Source organism: Cyprinodon variegatus, unplaced genomic scaffold (genome assembly GCF_000732505.1).
Source record: "Cyprinodon variegatus isolate N-32 unplaced genomic scaffold, C_variegatus-1.0 Scaffold588, whole genome shotgun sequence".
Classification (NCBI taxonomy): Eukaryota; Metazoa; Chordata; class Actinopteri; order Cyprinodontiformes; family Cyprinodontidae; genus Cyprinodon; species Cyprinodon variegatus.
Window position 1 is genome coordinate 450453 of NW_015151041.1, and position 17583 is coordinate 468035.

The following is a 17583-nucleotide window of genomic DNA, read 5'->3' on the forward strand; positions in this document are numbered from 1 at the left end:
TCCAGTGCTTCTTAGGGGACTGCTGGTTTGTTAAAGAATAATTGGAGTAGAAATTCTCAGTGTTGGTTATGAATAAATCCTAAACCTGTGCTGTAACAGATTATAATAAAATACTTTACTGAGTACCAAATTATTGTCTAATCATTATGTTATGGACTGGGTCAAGCATCACATCAAGTAGTTACTAAAAGAATAATTGTTACCCAGTCAGTACCTGAACATTATCTAATGTTTTAGTGTGACGTAAAGTAAAGGTAAACCACACGTTAGTTCCTGCTTAGTTACTCTGTGTTTCTCAGGAAACTAAGCAGTAGTTCCATAACAAGATTCGGCTGGATGTTCAACAGTAAATACTGGTTAACAAACCATTAGTTCCCTAGATGCTGACTAGTAGTTGATCACATTTTGTGTTCCATAGTGTTGAGTGTCAGCATCTACAACAATTCATTAAAGTCACCCTGACATTATGAGTTACAATATTTAATATTTCCTGAAGTTCAAACCTAAACCCAGTTATAGACTGTGGCATTCAATCTGACTGACCTTCAGTTGCTTTGCTATAAATGTAGAAATAGGTGGTGGAGGGGCATATGCCACACTTTTTAGACTTTCAATAGATTTTCAATTTTTTTAAATAATTTTTAATACAAAAGAAAACAATTATCTGTCCAATAGAGTCCTCCAAAAAGCTTTGAGGTTTGTGGCTGCAATGTCAAAAACGTTAAGAGGTAAATATATTTAGGAAATGTCACTGAAAGGTGCAGCTGTAAATACCTGCTGATGCTTCCTCTCCATCTCCACCAGCTCCCCTTCCACCTTCATCTGCTTCTCCTTCACTTTGACCAGCTCCTCATCTTTAGCCTGCATCTCCTCCTCCTGCCTGGTCACCTGCAGCAGGGGCTTCACCTGCAGTTCACAGAGTAAAATACTTATTAGAACAAAATGAAACATCGTCCAGCTGGAAAATAATCCAATCAGAGAACAAGGCACCATGAGAGAAGCACACACCTTGGTGAAGAGTCTCCACCACTGCCAGTGACGCAGCTTCAAGTAAGCAGCGCAGTTTCTCTGGAGGACTTTTAGGGCACTGAGCTGCTGCTGCTTCTTAGCAAAGGCTCTGAAGCATCACATTCAGAGACAAAGATGATGTACAGTGAATGAAACAGTGGAAAAAATAAGATCTGGTTAGGCTACATGGTTCTCATTGCAACATTTTGCCCTTACTTGCGCGCCAGATATCCTCTACAGACGGCCTGGAAGTAAATAATGATGTCTGTGATCTTCAGGTCCCTCTCTTCCTCTAAGTGAGCCAGGACTCCAGTTCTGAAGAAGATCTTGCTCTGGCCGATGCGGAAGAGGTTGCCGTCGAGTTCAAGTGCTTGAATCTGCAAAAAAAAAACAAAGAGGGAAAAGGGATTTTTTTTTTAAATAAAGTTGGACGTTCTTTTATTAACTTTAAATATGATATCTTTCATTTAGTGAATTCTAACTGTCGGAATAATATTCTAAATGATTTTAATTATAAATCGGTCTGTACCATTCGCTCGCAGGCCTGCTTGCCATCCATGAAACCCTTGGGAATGGCATTAGGAGTCAGGATCTCATATCTGGACACAGATGGAGACATAGTCAGAACTAAACTACACATAACAGACTCAGACTAATATCTACACAACTAAAAAAAGGACATTAAAGCAACTTCTGATATCCTGAGCGTGTTAATGATGTGTTTATATCAATGGCAATTGCAAGACACTAAAATATTTTTAAAATCATATCAGATTTGGGGCACATACAGCTAAAACATGTTTCAAACATGTTTCATCAGACAAGGAAGATCTACATCGACACAAAATGTAGTTTACGACGATGATAAAATCTTAAATTAGTCCAAAAAAGCAAAGGCCTGAAAGTCCCACATCAAATGAGTGCAGGTCTTGAGAAAAAAACTAAAAACTTTGAGTGTTTTAAAATTATTTTCAGTGATTTTATCCACTGAATGAAGAAAACTTCAGAAGCGTCATCAAATTAGGGGTGTTGTGTTTTTTTTACAGAACCTATTAGCCCAATATATATAAAACATCTAGGAATTTAATAATCAAAATTATTTTTTATAAGTAAAATTAAAATATATATTTTCATGTAAATCAGCAGGGACAGCATAAACCTGCTTTTACAACATCACATTAAAAAAATCTGATTATTTAAATAACTAAACATTTTTTATACAACAGAGTAGAAATTAATGTAATTAAGTTCATTTTAAATTATTGCTGTGCTGCTCAGCTAGATAGCATGGAAGTGGATATACTTACAATTTATTTTTTTTAAATCTAAAACAAAAAAGAATTTAAATTACTTTCCCACTGCATGTCTAATGCTCAAATCCACTTTTTTCAAGAATCAGGTTATCTTTTGCGTGTTGCCGTTCCCACACGCTGCTTTAAATGATGCCTTGATCTGAGTCAGAGTGAACTGTTCGCTGCTCTGAACTGACCTGCATACGTGTAACAACTATAAGATTAGCTATAAGATGCACTATGTTTTAAGAGCATAACAGAAACCATTTATTATCAGCAGGTGCCCTGTGGGAAACACATCAATTTAAGGGTAGGGAGACTTTATTGGGGCATTTTTGGGAGATCTGATGCCCTTTCAGCTCAATCTCTTTGGATGTGTTGACGCAGTCAGCAATGATGGGACAGGGATGTTATCAACTTTACAGAAACTGAATTTATTCTGAACTTTATCATGTCGAGGGCAACTTTTAATCCTTTTTGCCAGCGTTATCCTCTAAACATCAAAGGTAGAAGACTTGATGCAATTCAGTATATCAGATTGCAGCAGGAGCAGACTATCACATGCTCGCTAACCTTGATGGTATCTGTCGTGGGGACGACAGTGGCATCTGATGTAGGAGTTTGCCCTGAAGTCAAAGGGCTGACTGTTCAAGCTTCCGGCTTCCAGCGTCGTTGTGTCCTTGGGCATGACGCTTCACCCACATTGTCTACTGATGGGGGTCAGTGTACAGTAGCCTCGCTTCTGACAGTGAGCCCCACGGCAGCTGTGGCTACAATGTAGTTTGCCACCATCAGTCTGACTTGAAATAGAACTATATAAGTATAGGCCATTTACCATTTTATGACCTGTGTTTGAAGGGTGGTATATAAATTTTACTATAAAAATGACGTCCCGTTTCCATTTGGTGAAGATGAGCCGATCAATTAGGCCTGAATAAAAGGTTACCTCTGTTTATTAAACTTCTCGTCTGTACCATTCTAGCTCCCACCTGTTTTGCTAACAGCTATCGTTTACTGCTGGAGTCCAATGTCAACGGAAAGTGACGTCTAACGTCACACCTAATCCGCCTATGCTGTTCTACTGGAGTCCCATTCCAATAGATCAGGACAACATATAAATTCGGCCTAAATGTGATTTGAAAATATTAGATTAAGGCAAAGTCTAAGCGTTCACACTTGCTTTAAACAGCCTGACCTGATCTATGGACCCAAAAGAATAAGATTTATGAACCATTTGCAGTGGGAACAAGGTAAGATTTTTAGACATATGTAAATTATACTAGATTTCATCATTTGATTTTCATTTAAACATGGGGATTTTTTTCTTATTTATATCTTTCCCTTATTCTCAAAACTGAATAGTTAAAAAACTTAGATTATTAGGAAATAAAAGATTCTGCTTTAATCTAAGAAGCAATCTGCAAGCTGTTAGCATTTTAACCACACCGTCTAACAATGTTGGTGAGATAGCAGACAAACAGAGTTTAACCACTGAATTTATACACTGAAATGATTGGTGAGGGAAACCAATATTAATCATTATAAAAAGCTACTACTTAGAAGCTGACATTTTGGATCTAGTTTAAGAAATGCTTAATATAGAAACTAAATGAGGGCTAAAACGTGACCTCTGTCTGAACTCCTGGAAAACGATGCGATTGGGGAATCCCTGTCTGCAGATACGGATCCCCTCCAACACACCATTACATCTCAACTGGTCCAGAACCAGGTGGGGGTCCAATTTACCAGCCTGGAAAGGAAAGACAAAAAAAAACATTATTAAAAAAATATATAGTAAAATTATCCCGACAAATTAACAGCAATAAAAAAAAAAAAAACATGTATGAAAACAGCAATGATTTTACACTATTTACAGCAGGCATGTCTAAAGGGGCCATTTGGAGCCCTCAGGATAATTATGTGAGGCCATTCACTAGAATTCAAGACGAGATTAAATTTAGTTTACCACCCAAACCCTTTAATAAATATACACTTAAAAAAATAATGCAACCATTTTTGGCATTTACTTAATCATATTTATTTACTTTAACATAATTGTTTCACGTTAGCACGGTAGGACATAAAACAACTGTGTTCAAGTAACTAAATATGATAATGTTAATGCATAGGTGGTTGCAGTATTTTTTTCAGTGTATTCATATGATGGCAAACATATGTCCATTAAATGTTGGGGTGCAATGTTTTATACTGACATGAGACCTTTAAAAAAAAAAAGATGTTACAATTAAAATAGAATATTACAACATTTTTCCTTTCAGTTTAATTCAATTAAATACTAAAAGGAAGATAAACATCAAAATCACTATTAATTAACTTGTTAATATAGAGGATTCAGTCTTATTCATATCCTGTTACAATACAAACACAACAAAATCAGAAAAGTATGGTCACCCTAAAAACTTTTGTGTTTTATATGCTTTATTGTTTTGTTTTTAAACAGGCAAACCTACAAGACAATGTTGGATCTAAAATAGTGATCCCTTTTCTGTAGAAATCAGAGTTATGCTGGTTTGAGGCAAACACTGCAAACTTTATTTACTGTTGATGTAAAGCTGGAGAAAAAATAGTATTTTAAACTGGACATCGTTAACTATTTTGGTAAACTTTTGGGTGCAACTGATTTTATAATATAACGGTTCAAAGTGGAAATGATTGGAAGGTTAAAATATATATAAAAGATAGAATTACATCAAAACTTTAAACAGCTAACTCTGCGATTTACGTTTATATCAAATTTATCACAAAATCAGCTTAACATATCAGACAGCATTTTTTTGTCATTAATCAAGAAATATGATATTAATGTATAACTTTAGTGATCACCTGCAGTGCAGCACAGATTAAATATACTGTATCTGTTTGAGGGAATAGCAGCGTCTGGTCAACAGGTGCTGTGACTCAGCTCTCAGGAACTTGAAGTGTTGACTCACTCTTTTTTCATGGTTGGGGATGATGCAGCGCACAAAGTTGGGGTTTGTGTTCCTGAGCGTTGCCATCAGTTTGGACAGCTGCTCTTTGTACAGCTGTCCAACGGTGCGGAACATGCCTTTCTTGGTCTTGTAGGCAGCTCCAAATGCCGTCTCGTTCATGCCTGCCACCTGGTCCAGACCCACGATCCGGTCAACTGAGGAGGAAAAAAATAACAGAAAAAAACAAAAGCTAACTAAATGAGTGATTAATAGGCGTGGGTTTGTTTTTTCTGATGCTGTTTTACTGCTTTAACATCCACCATTTCATTTATTTTAACAGACAACAAATGAAACATTATCAATGAAATGCTGCAAAAAAAAAGACTGAGATGCACAGCAGAGAACACCCCCCATACCATAAAGAAACCATAAAGAAAAGCTAACATTTATGAAAATGCATGTAAAGAAAGTTTCTCTGAATGATTTCAATATAAAACACATAGAAATTATATTAAATTAATGTATCTATATAAGTGTATTTAAACCCTCCAAGCACAACTGCAAAATATAACAATATGTGTGTTAAAGAAAAGCATTAAATAATAGATGAGAGCAGAACAATAAAAAAAAACAGTTCAGCATGAAGTGAACAGGCTGACATACTCAGCCAGTCAGCTCGGTTCATGTCATCAGTCACCTGGGAGGGGAAGAGATGTGTACCTGCTTGTATGTGGTGATGATGAAGCAGCAGACGCTGTTGGTAGTTAGAAATAAAAACAAAATAATCAGCTAGTATTGTTTACTTCTTTATGATTACCTCAGGATAGTCTTGTTAGTTTGCTTTATTATTTTTATTGTTAAATGCATTGATTTTTTATTTATATTTAACTATTGTAAGATGATTCTTTGCCATGAATTTAAAGAAAAGAAAATGGGCTTTATAGTAACAATATGGTGCATTAAAACAATTATTTCAGTAAATTTAATCAATACGTCTATGTAGGATCAAGAATGACCAAACGGCTGAGGAATGATTTAACTGCTGGAAAACATTCCTGGAATATTCCTGCTTTTAGTTAAAATGCCCCACTCTGCGTCTTAATGTCTTAAATCTCTGGTGAAACGCAGATTTTGGAAAAAATAATAAATCTGGTTCTAAAGTTGGATCAGATATCTGGCCTGCAGAAGTTTCCAAACCTTTTTGGTCCAATCAGTGACAGAAACAATATTTTAAAAACTGAAATCATCCTTTGATCCAGTAAGTTTAGGGGAAAAGGCTCTGATGAGGCTGCTGAAAGAAAAAACATCCAATGATCCAACTCTAACTCTTTTATGATTTAAATGCATTCCATGTGATGACTCTGACACTCAACGAGGGTTTCAACAATGATTCGACAAAGCTTTTATTTCCTGATATTTACCTATTGGACACTTTGAAGCAGAACCTGTCAGTTAGAAGCACATTATTGTGTTGCTTTGCTTTTAGTGGATATTAAATTAGCTTTTACTGAGTATTTTCTGCTCCTTCACCATGGTCTACATATCAGCACCATGTAAAGTGTCTACATAGTGTCTACAGTTATTTGCATGTTAAGATTATTTTCATGATAGCATCAGATCTTAGCCCCAGCCTTGCAGATACATCCCTAAAGATCAAACTATATCACAATGCTACCACCAGCTCGCCAAACCCATGTGCACGAAGATATTTACAGTTATTAAATTACTTATTGTATTACTGAAAATATAATTTAGTTCAATAAATCAATTGAAAATCGAATCACAATATTAGGTTAGTTTAATAGTTTAGATTAGATAAGATTAGATTAATTACACAGAGCTCGGTGTTTTAAGCCTTTATTTTTGTTTTTTATAATTATTTTCTACTTAAAGCCATTGGAAAATCAAATTTTTCAAAGACAATATATATATATATATATATATATATATATATATATATATATATATATATATATATATATATCGTGAAAAATATGTTTACCACCTGCTTAAAGGTTGTAATTTTCTAAAAGGTACTTTAAATATGAAAAATCAGCCAAAACTTAATGTACTGTACGTGATATACTGAGTCTTGGTTTCTACACCTAAACCATCGTGAATTTTTCCACAACCTGCAAAGCTTGTCTTAAATATTTCAGAATTAAACATTTTGACAAGCCGGCTCCCCTGCCAAGTCACCTTAAAATAAATGTTCATCTTGCCTTTTGTCACAACAACCATGTGTTGAAATCCATTCATTTTTAGTCATTTTCAAACCTTTCTATGCCATAACACTGAGGATAATCCTAAACCTAACCATTATCAGTGCATATTTCACCCTAACCTTGGCCTAAACTAACTTTAACCATAAACCTAACTGTTAGCAAAAGAACATAGTGAGGACCAGCGAATGAGCTCACTTTGTTAAAAATGGCCCTCACTTTGCTGGTGAAATCTGAAAAAAGGTCCTAAATCAGATACTCAAAGAGAAGCAAATGCAAACATCACTCCTACCCCTTAAGTTCTCAGAAATAAATGAGGTTTTGAATTCTGAAAGCCCGACATGGATATTGCACTTGACCTCCAAACCTTAAAATCTCATTTTCTTGCAGGTTTCCCAGCAACCAGCATAGCCAAACCTGGGCAGAATTTAAAGTCATGTCCTCCTCTGCTCAAACCTCTAGTGGTGCCAGTGGCACACGATTAGATGCCAGTGTGGATTGTACTTAGCAGCAAACAGGTCGAGATCCGTTCAGGTTAATTCAAAATGAGATAGGCATTGCAGCTACATCACCAAGAATAACAGCTTTTGCAGGTCTGCCAGCCAACGTAGGCGTCATGAGGGTGTAAGCTTGAAAAGACAGGGATTGTGTGGAACCTACAGAACGGGTAGAGTGCCAATGCTTCCCACCATGTTCACTCTTGAACCAACCAAGATTAATTTAACAATGTAGGAACTCTAATTCATGTTATAAATCATTTAAAAGACCTCACCAAGACCCAACAAGGACCATCCACAGAGCTTTAACCACACTGTTTGTCATAATAATTATAGTGAGCTACAACCATTAAGAGCAGGAGGAACATTTTAGTACCTAAAGCTTTATGCCAAATAAGAGCACAGCCATGCAAAGCCATAGGAATGTGTTTTGATGATTTCACAGAGCACTGATGGCAGGGAAGAAGGAACCAATGAGCCCTGCAGTGCTAGCGATGAAAGACAGTAAAAAGTACACAAAGCATGTTACTAACGTTCACCTGGAGCTTCAGGAAGCCCAGACACATTGTCATAGAAAGACGCTCTCTGAAACGTCTGAATGTCTACAGCAACAGAGAGAGAAGACAGGCGTGAGACAGAGAGAGAGAGAAAGAAAGTAGGCATGCATACACAAACATCCAGACTCCCTCAGGAACAAATTATTAGTGCATTAAGAAGATGTTAGAAAGAGGTCTGAGGAGTAAATGTCAGCACTGGCTCTAGTTACAGTTGTTTGCATGAGTCTAAATCTAAATTATAGTTATTTAAGAAAAAGAGAAGCAATTAGCTTTCTATTGAAGCTCGTCCTCTGCAAAAAAAATAAAGGGCTGGTTATCCTCCCTACAGCAGTGTGTCGCAGTGTGCATGTCGCAGATATTTTTGATTTATTCCCAATATTGAGCGTGGTCTTCGCTATGTTATTCCACGCCACAAAGCAAGAGGGACAATCAGGAACTAGCTGTGGGTCTAGATACGGCCGAGGTGGTGAGGAAGTGGGGGAAACAGAGGGACATGAGCGCGAAAAGAAAACGAGGGGGGATCGAGGTGGAAAAAGGGTCCCAGTGTTCTTGCGTTCCTCGCTCTTCTAGCTGCTCCATCTTCACAAGTCGTTTTCAAACAAGGAACAGGAAATACGCATAGTGTAGAGCGGATGTAGATTTGACCAATTAGAGGCCTTCTGTCTGCTGCACTGTCTGCGGTCACCTACAATCTTAGAGAGGTGCACCAGAGTGTCTGCAGCAAGGGCGAGGGCACATTTGCATTCACTGCGACACTTGCAGACGACCTGGTTTCTGAGTATAAATCAGCCTTTAGTCTAACCGTATGATAGAACAAAAACCACTGTAGCAACAATGAAAGGAAGGGTCTGAGGCTAACATGTCTTACTGAACTGTAGGCGATCAGAGACCTACCATCTTTCCAGAGCTCGGACACAAATTTGTCTGTGGACTGGTGAAGCAGTGTGGCCACGTTATCATTTAGAGGATCCATGTTCTTCATGAGCCATTCATCAGCTTTATAGTCCACCTAAGGAAACACAACAGGACACTTTTTTTTATTAACAGCCTTCTAAATTATTTTTTCTGTTATATGAACCCTTTAAAGCCTGGACCATGAAATAATTGACAGAAAATTCAATGTTTTTTTTATTTAGAGTTGTCATTGAACTCTCTGAAAAATTTAAGGAAAGAATATATATATTTTTTGTATAAGTTAAATTAGATCATTTATTTGTATCAACTTTGATACATTAGGCATTTCTGTAGAATATTATATACGTTTTCTGTTCATTACATGTGTCTGATTGTGTAAGTCCGGGTTTTTAAGATCAGCACGATCACACTGATGATGCAAAGTCCTCAAAAACTCATGTATCAAATATGATACGATTGGTTTTAAAGGTTTAATTAGTTCTGCAAAGTTGGGAAACTTATTTACTGATTTATTCCACTTATGCTAGTTTTCATATCACCCATGCTACTCTATCCTAACTGGATATCTTTAAGGACACCCCAACAGAAAGGATTTTTACTCTGTGATCAACAACCTGCTCTGCGTAGTTTCGCCTCTCTGCATTACCAAAGTAGTGCATTTAAAGTGACAGGTGACAAACATGTTGAGAAGATCTGCGCTATTTAGGATCGTAAGATGAAAACCTCAGGCCAGTTTTGTTCATTGACACACGTTCCCCTTTTTGAAGTAGCGGTTGTTGGCGTCTTCTAAGTGTTTATACAGTTGAAACACTTTATCATTTAACGACCACAGTCTTCAGTGTATTTCACTGTGATTTCACGCAATGCAAGGTAGTATTATAAAGTGAAAGATGGTAAATTGGTTTTCTAAATTCTACAGAAATAAAGGTCTGAGAGGAGAGAAATATATTTATATTAATCCCATTTGAGTTAAAGGTTTGTAGATCCAACGTTTGCTGCAATTAGCAGCTGCAACTTTTTATGTCACTAAATTTTTCTCATTCCAGAAGACATTTTTTGCTTAATCTTTTTTGTAAAATAACTCAAGATCGTCTATTTCAATAAGTTTTAGGTTCTTGCTACAGGTATTCAATTGAATTTAAGTCTGAACCTGGAATGGGCCATTCTTTGTCCTCCTAGAAGCTGCACTCCAGTTTCGCTCGATTCATCTACCCTCAACTCTAACGTTCCTTTAACCCTTTATGGGGCACTCAGTGAAATACCTTGAAAATCAAAAGCCAGCGTTATTAGAATCCAGGACAAGACCTTTTTACCTTTCTAACATTCAAAAAATATGGATATTAAGATGGCAAATAACCCGACAATATAAGAAAAATAACAAAAGTGCTTCTATAAGAAACTCATGGAAAACACTCTGAGAGTGAATTAAACACAATTTTTGGTACAACATAACCAAAGACGCATTAATACTTATACTGGCACTTACATTTATTAGTTTATAAACCTAAATATAATTGTTAACTAGGCTTATTAACTTTTTACCTTTATTTTTTAACTTTTCAGTTAGCTTTTTACCTTTTTTCTTTTCCCCCCCAACTTAATTTACAGTAGGCAATATATCATTCAAGGGCTCATCTAATTGGTCCGCCATGTAGCAGGATATTTGCTGAGTGGCTGGATATAGATCTTGTTCTTCTAGACCTTACTGAGGGATTTTGGGACATTTGCATACCCCTTACACATCATTTGTAAGGGGTATGCAAGTGATCAAAAATGGTAACTTGCCCTATAAAGGGTTCACTGTTAAAGGCAGACATTCCCACAGCATGACACTGCTTCCACTATATTTTGCTGTATAGATTATGTACAAGGAGATTCAGACTGAACAGAGCTTTCATATCATATATTTTTCATACTTGATTCATACTATGATTAAAAAGTTTTCCTCGTGTTGCCCCCGACGGTTTCCTGTGTCACTTCATGATGCTGTTCATTTATCTCTAACATTCTCTGAGGGCTTCACATAACATTTTGATTTATACTGATAAAATAACTTTGCTTTACTCTCCATTAAAATATTAAAAGCATATTTTTAAAGCGTCTGCATGCTGTGCATACAGATCATTCTGAATAATGGTGAATCACAGCAGAAGTTAAATGAAACACTCAGCATTCTGACAGAAGATTCTGCATGTGGATTTAATTAAGGTGCTTAAAAAACAACCCTTTAGTGTTTGCAGTTATTTTCCTTCAGTATCACAGTCATGCAGGATTTGTTTTGCATAATTTTAAGGTATTTCTGGATCCAACCGTCTCACGGAATCAAGCAATATTGTTGATTTGTTGATCATAGATCAGGTCCAAGTCCATGTGCCCTCTCTGTGTTTGCAAAAAGCACAACTCTGGAAACAAGGAGAACAATCAAAACATAACCAAACTATTAATCAAGACGTAATATCGGACTTTACGCTGTGAATGGCAGGCACCCTTTCAGGAATGTTAAGGAGGATCAATTTAACTTTAACTGATGCCAGACCTCTAAGGAATGGTTGTTATGTAACCAGCAGGCATCAAAAATCAGGTCTCAAACAGATCCGAACCAGATGTGAGTTTCCTGCAGCAGCAGTTTAACAACTGTGCCTTTGTTTTAACACTTTGACCTCGGTTACTAGGCTGTAAGAGCAGCAAAACCTGAGCCTCAAGATAAGATTGCTGCGCAAAGAAAGTGAGGAAACACATCCGTTTTAAAGAGGGACATAAATTGGAGAATATAAAGTCCAGGCAGAATTTAATTCTTAAAGCAGTTGAAAACTACTGTTATTCACACAGAAAGCTAAACAATATATGCTTACCCTCCCTGCATAGTGGATGATGCAGAAGTCCGCCTTGTCTTTTAGTTGACGAGGTTTCTGAAACTTGGAGTGCGTGCCTAACTCCTGCAGCACTTTGTCCACAAAGGTCTTGTCTGTGGCTTTGGGAAACCAGCACTCCTCATCAAGCAAAGCCAGGATTCCTGGAGGATTATTCTGAGAAGGATAACCACATTCAAAATCAGGAAATCACTCAAAGAGACCAGCAAAGGGACAGAGACATGCTGTAGTTCACTGACCGGCCTCTCAATGAGATCAATGCATGGCTGCAGGTCGAGGCCGAAGTCGATGAAGCTCCATTCGATGCCCTCCCTCTGGTACTCCTCCTGCTCCAGGATGAACATGGTGTGGTTGAAGAGCTGCTGCAGCTTCTCGTTAGTGTAGTTGATGCAGAGCTGCTCGAAAGAGTTTAGCTGAAAATTTAAGATAAAGCAGGGGTCAGGCTGGACTCTACCTTGTTCCTCACACAACCGCTACAGCTGACAGGTGCTTAGCATGGTGCAGAAAAGGGTTTGTTTGAATTAAAACATCAGGATCAACACCTCAAAGATCTCAAAGCCTGCAATGTCCAGAATGCCAATGAAGGAGGCCCCCTGTCGTTTGGTCCGGTCCAGGGCCTTGTTGATGCGGTGGACCAGCCAGCGGAACAGCCGCTCATACGTCGCCTTGGCCAGGGCTTCAACAGCAAAGTCAGCCTTCATTAACAAAGCAGAGAAAACATCATGAAAAATGCATGACCCCAGAGATCAGAGTTCTGTTTAGGAATTTAAGTATTGCTTTAGGTCCTTAGATGTACTCCATACTAGTTCATTGTATATTACCACTAGCTGCAAACATTTTGGATTTGCATTTTAGAACGACTTAGAAAAAAATTGCATGCAAAATGAGTCACCATGTGAAAGTTGATCTACAATGATTACATGTGCAAAGGACAAGAGGTGTAAAAGCAGTTCTGCCCACCGCTATTGATGCTCAGAAGAATTATTAAGAAACATAATAACCCTGATAATAATAGTGCATATCATTTACAGTTGACTGCACATGTGAGTATTTTAAAGTGCTATGCACAAAAGTAGAAAGAAAATCTGGATTTAGGTCAACTGATGGAATAAACCATGAAATAAGGGAAAGTAATTTGTATCATTTGTTATTTTTTTTCAATGCAAGTAATGGGAGGAAAAATCTGATTTTGTACAAAGAAAATCAGAAATTTTCTCTTTAAGCCAAATTGTCTATTAATAAGCAGACTAAACTGAACATTGAACCTGAACCGTAGAGTTGAGTGTAAATGGAAAGATTTCCAACAGAAATTAATCCTTTCAAGTTTTAGGTAGTTAGTGGCTTTTAATTATGAGACTTCAAGAAGAAGGGCATTTGTTTTAAATATAAATCATGTTCATGTAGCATTAACCTGTAACACTTCTGCACCTTTCTGAGCTATGATTTCTCTAAAAAAAANTGGATTTAGGTCAACTGATGGAATAAACCATGAAATAAGGGAAAGTAATTTGTATCATTTGTTATTTTTTTTCAATGCAAGTAATGGGAGGAAAAATCTGATTTTGTACAAAGAAAATCAGAAATTTTCTCTTTAAGCCAAATTGTCTATTAATAAGCAGACTAAACTGAACATTGAACCTGAACCGTAGAGTTGAGTGTAAATGGAAAGATTTCCAACAGAAATTAATCCTTTCAAGTTTTAGGTAGTTAGTGGCTTTTAATTATGAGACTTCAAGAAGAAGGGCATTTGTTTTAAATATAAATCATGTTCATGTAGCATTAACCTGTAACACTTCTGCACCTTTCTGAGCTATGATTTCTCTAAAAAAAAAAAATAAATATTTGAACAGAAAACTTTACAAAGCTTTTTTTTTTGTAAAGTTTTCTGTTCAAATATTATTTTATTTTTATTTTTTTTTTTTTATATTAAAAAAATATATACATTTGAACAGAAAACTTTACAAAAGTGAGTAGCACTGCTGCCTTGCAGCAAGAAGGTTCTGGGTTCGATTCCTGTTCTGTGGTCTTTCTGCATGTTCTCCCCGGGCATGTTTGGGATCTCCAGGTACTCCGGCTTCCTCCCACAGTCCAAACACATGACTGTTAGGTTAATTGGCTTCTCTAAATTGTCCTTAGGTGTGAGTTTGTGCATTAATGGTTGTTTGTCCTGTTTGTCTCTGTGTTGCCCTGCGATGGACTGGCGATCTGTCCAGGGTGTACCCCGCCTGCTGGAGTGGGACTGGAGATAGGCACCAGCACCCCTCGCGACCCCATTCGGGATAAGCGTGTCAGATAATGGATAGAAAACTTTACAAAGCATGCATCACTCACCTCCAGTTAAGCATGCACAGCCTTACATTGGTCTATCACACAGATCGCTGGTTTAAAAGTGAGATTACTCTTAGACAAACTTTATTGCCATCTTGTACACACAGAGTGTATACAAAAAGACATTTCATTCAGTAAAGTAACTCTTGTAATGTGCTGTAAACCATTCTTCAGATTACTAGGACAGGTAACAGCAGCGTGAGCCTGTACCTGCTCTTTGGTCTGAGCTTTTTGCACGTAGTCACGTCCCACTTTGATCCTCGGGGTGAGGATGGCTCGAGTGAACTCCATAACATTCATGCCAAGCAGGTGGCAGAGCTTCTGCGCCGCTAAGGGAAGGAAAGAGCCACAAGTGGGTAAATTACTGTATTATATTTATAGAGACATTTACCAGCAGATAGTCTAAAAAAGTTCACAATTTAATAAACAATAAACCTCCTGAATCAAACATTCCCTCTTGAATCACATTGTTAGATTCCTATCTGCAAGAATGACAGTTAAAAAATAAGCAAGGAAAAAGAAAAACACTACTTTAAAAATATGAATAGAAACATATGAGAGCTATAAAAAGGAGAAATCAGTCAAATTCTAATCTCCAGACTTAAGAAGAATGTAATAAACAGTCTGGCTCTGAAATAGTACATTTTAATTTGCTTTAGCTGGATACTTATGCCATTAAACATGGGTATCAAGCTTATCACATAAAAGTCAACTAAGAAAAAAATATATCTTCTATGTTGTTAATGAATGATTTTTCCTGGTCATTATTATCATTATTATTATTATTATGTGTAGACAATAGTAGGATGATATAAAATGGGATTAAGTTCCCTCATATCTTCCAGCTTACCCGTGTTCTCAGGCATTGAGGCTTGATCGGTGTTCCTCTCCTTCTTGAACACAACGTTGCCAAACTGCAGCACAGCAGACACCACCTTTAACATGCCTGATAGATTGAAGAACAATAAAACTTTATCCCTTCACTGCAGGGAGAGTCGGGTAGTGCTTACATAAAAAAAAGGGATGTAGAAGTTGAAGGAACATCTGGAAGTGGTACTTACAGACTATCTCATCATGGGTGAAGCCCATTATGTGCATCGCATCCATTGTCTCCTGGAAGTTCTCCTTGTCCTGCTGTCCCGGGATGGGAATGTTACCATTGGACAAGAACCTGTAGCTGTTAAATCCCTCTAGAAGCAGGTCAGCTGATTCAGGAAAGGAAGGAAAACTGTTAATAAGACGTTAATAAGAAGTTTTCAATTAAAATTTCATCTATTACAAAACAAACATATCCAGTTTATATAAAAAGAACATACAGACGGTTCAGTTGCATGAAATAAACACAAGAAACAGTTCTTCATCCTTTCAGCTTTTTAAGACTGGCTCCAGAGAGCGGTTCAAAGTTGTTTAGACTCTGTGAAGTCTGATTATGTTTTGCAACATTCTGAAACAATGTGTTAATGGAGTGAATTAAGAGCATCTGGTCACATGTCCAGGTTGTTTTAACCCAAACCAGGATCCTACAGCTCTCCGTCTTGCCAGCACACAGACAGACACTCACTTCGAAGGTGCTCCCCAGCTCCTGCCAACAGGCGGTAGAAAATGTGGAAAGTCCTCTCGTCTTTTGCCTGTCTGATGGCTCTGGACTTCTCTAGAAGATCTGAAGGCCAAAGCTAAGGACTGGCAAGAATAGCTGAATCTGTACAATTAAATTCCCTAAAAACAAATAATTAAAACATAAGCAGTGCTTTACGATAATAATGTTCCCTTGAGGCTTCACGTTTTGTCACAACATAGCACCACACAATATGGTTTATGGGGATCTTAATGCAAATTAGTATAGAAGAAAAAGAAACATACATAGTTTTTCCGAATTTCAAAATTATGGACACAATTTAATGTCACGATTGAAGCATGGTTACAAGATGTCAAAGTCCAAATCCAAAATCAACTGTTATTTTAAAACAGATGTTCACCGATGTTGTTAATGTAAGATATTATTAAAGAAAAATGGTCACAAATCTTAGTCTCCACATGTGCAAAGCAATAGCAATGCAGGATGCAATAAATCCAGCACTGTGGTTCTGTTAACAAAGGGAATGAATAGAAATGCACAATGTCATTTTCTGAGAGAAAATCTTCTATGCATTCGGTTACACCTCACAGTTAATCTACTTTTGTCTTTTGAAAACTTTAGCACAGTAGTTAAAAACATCTAAATATCATTCTAATAAAATCATCTCTTCCCTTTCAGATGTGTTAAAACAACAAAATGATAGAAAATATGAATTAAATGAGGAAAATGTGAGCGTTGGTTGGGAAGCAAACAGAGACACTATGAGACACTATGAGTCTGGTTGTTCTGGATCTCTCAACAGGCCTTCATTTTAACTCCTTATTTAAACAATGAGCCGTCAATCAGCTCTTTAATAGAGGATACAGGTTTCAATATTGGCTCCAACGATGTATCCTGTTACGTCAAAGTTGACTCTGATAAACTTCCCCTGTGGAACAGGACAATTAACTCTTAATTAGTCAAACAGACTATGATATATCCACATGTACACATTTATATGGCTTTATATGTTTGCATACATTTTCCCCTGATCTTTTATTTGTTTCTCCTTGTGGGGCCAGCTCTATTTAACATACCCCCAACCCCCTTGTGGTTTCTTGCTCACGACAAAAATGCAGAGAGGAACCAAAATGCCTATATTAGGAAGTGCCAGGTTAACATGTCAAGCAGGAATCTGAGGCATGTCTGTGGTTTCCTGACAGCGACTGTGTGTAGGTCTGCGGGGACATGCACCCTGCTAGTATTCACTGCTGCTCATCGGACACACCTGTAATTAATGTGAACCCGACCACCACAGAGCTTAATTTTGACCACATGGTTTACTCAGTCACAAAGAAATGTTAAACGCCTGGGGCGGAAGCTCTTTAGATTAGTGTGAACCAAACCAG

At 37.2% G+C, this 17583-nt stretch overlaps 1 protein-coding gene across 1 annotated transcript in view; it reads right to left on the reverse strand.

The window, feature by feature from the left end:
- LOC107095973 (myosin-10) overlaps nucleotides 1-17583 on the reverse strand; it is an 82941-nt gene that overhangs the window by 15281 nt on the left and 50077 nt on the right. The window contains exons 8-22 of the mRNA XM_015392379.1: nucleotides 17060-17123; nucleotides 16181-16279; nucleotides 15681-15824; nucleotides 15470-15565; nucleotides 14830-14948; nucleotides 12834-12986; nucleotides 12531-12704; nucleotides 12274-12447; nucleotides 9401-9515; nucleotides 5252-5445; nucleotides 3929-4050; nucleotides 1538-1607; nucleotides 1225-1385; nucleotides 1009-1117; nucleotides 775-906 (exon numbers count right to left, since the gene is read on the reverse strand). Coding sequence (XP_015247865.1) covers nucleotides 775-906; nucleotides 1009-1117; nucleotides 1225-1385; nucleotides 1538-1607; nucleotides 3929-4050; nucleotides 5252-5445; nucleotides 9401-9515; nucleotides 12274-12447; nucleotides 12531-12704; nucleotides 12834-12986; nucleotides 14830-14948; nucleotides 15470-15565; nucleotides 15681-15824; nucleotides 16181-16279; nucleotides 17060-17123 — 1926 coding nt within the window. The remainder of the gene's footprint in view (nucleotides 1-774; nucleotides 907-1008; nucleotides 1118-1224; nucleotides 1386-1537; nucleotides 1608-3928; nucleotides 4051-5251; nucleotides 5446-9400; nucleotides 9516-12273; nucleotides 12448-12530; nucleotides 12705-12833; nucleotides 12987-14829; nucleotides 14949-15469; nucleotides 15566-15680; nucleotides 15825-16180; nucleotides 16280-17059; nucleotides 17124-17583) is intronic.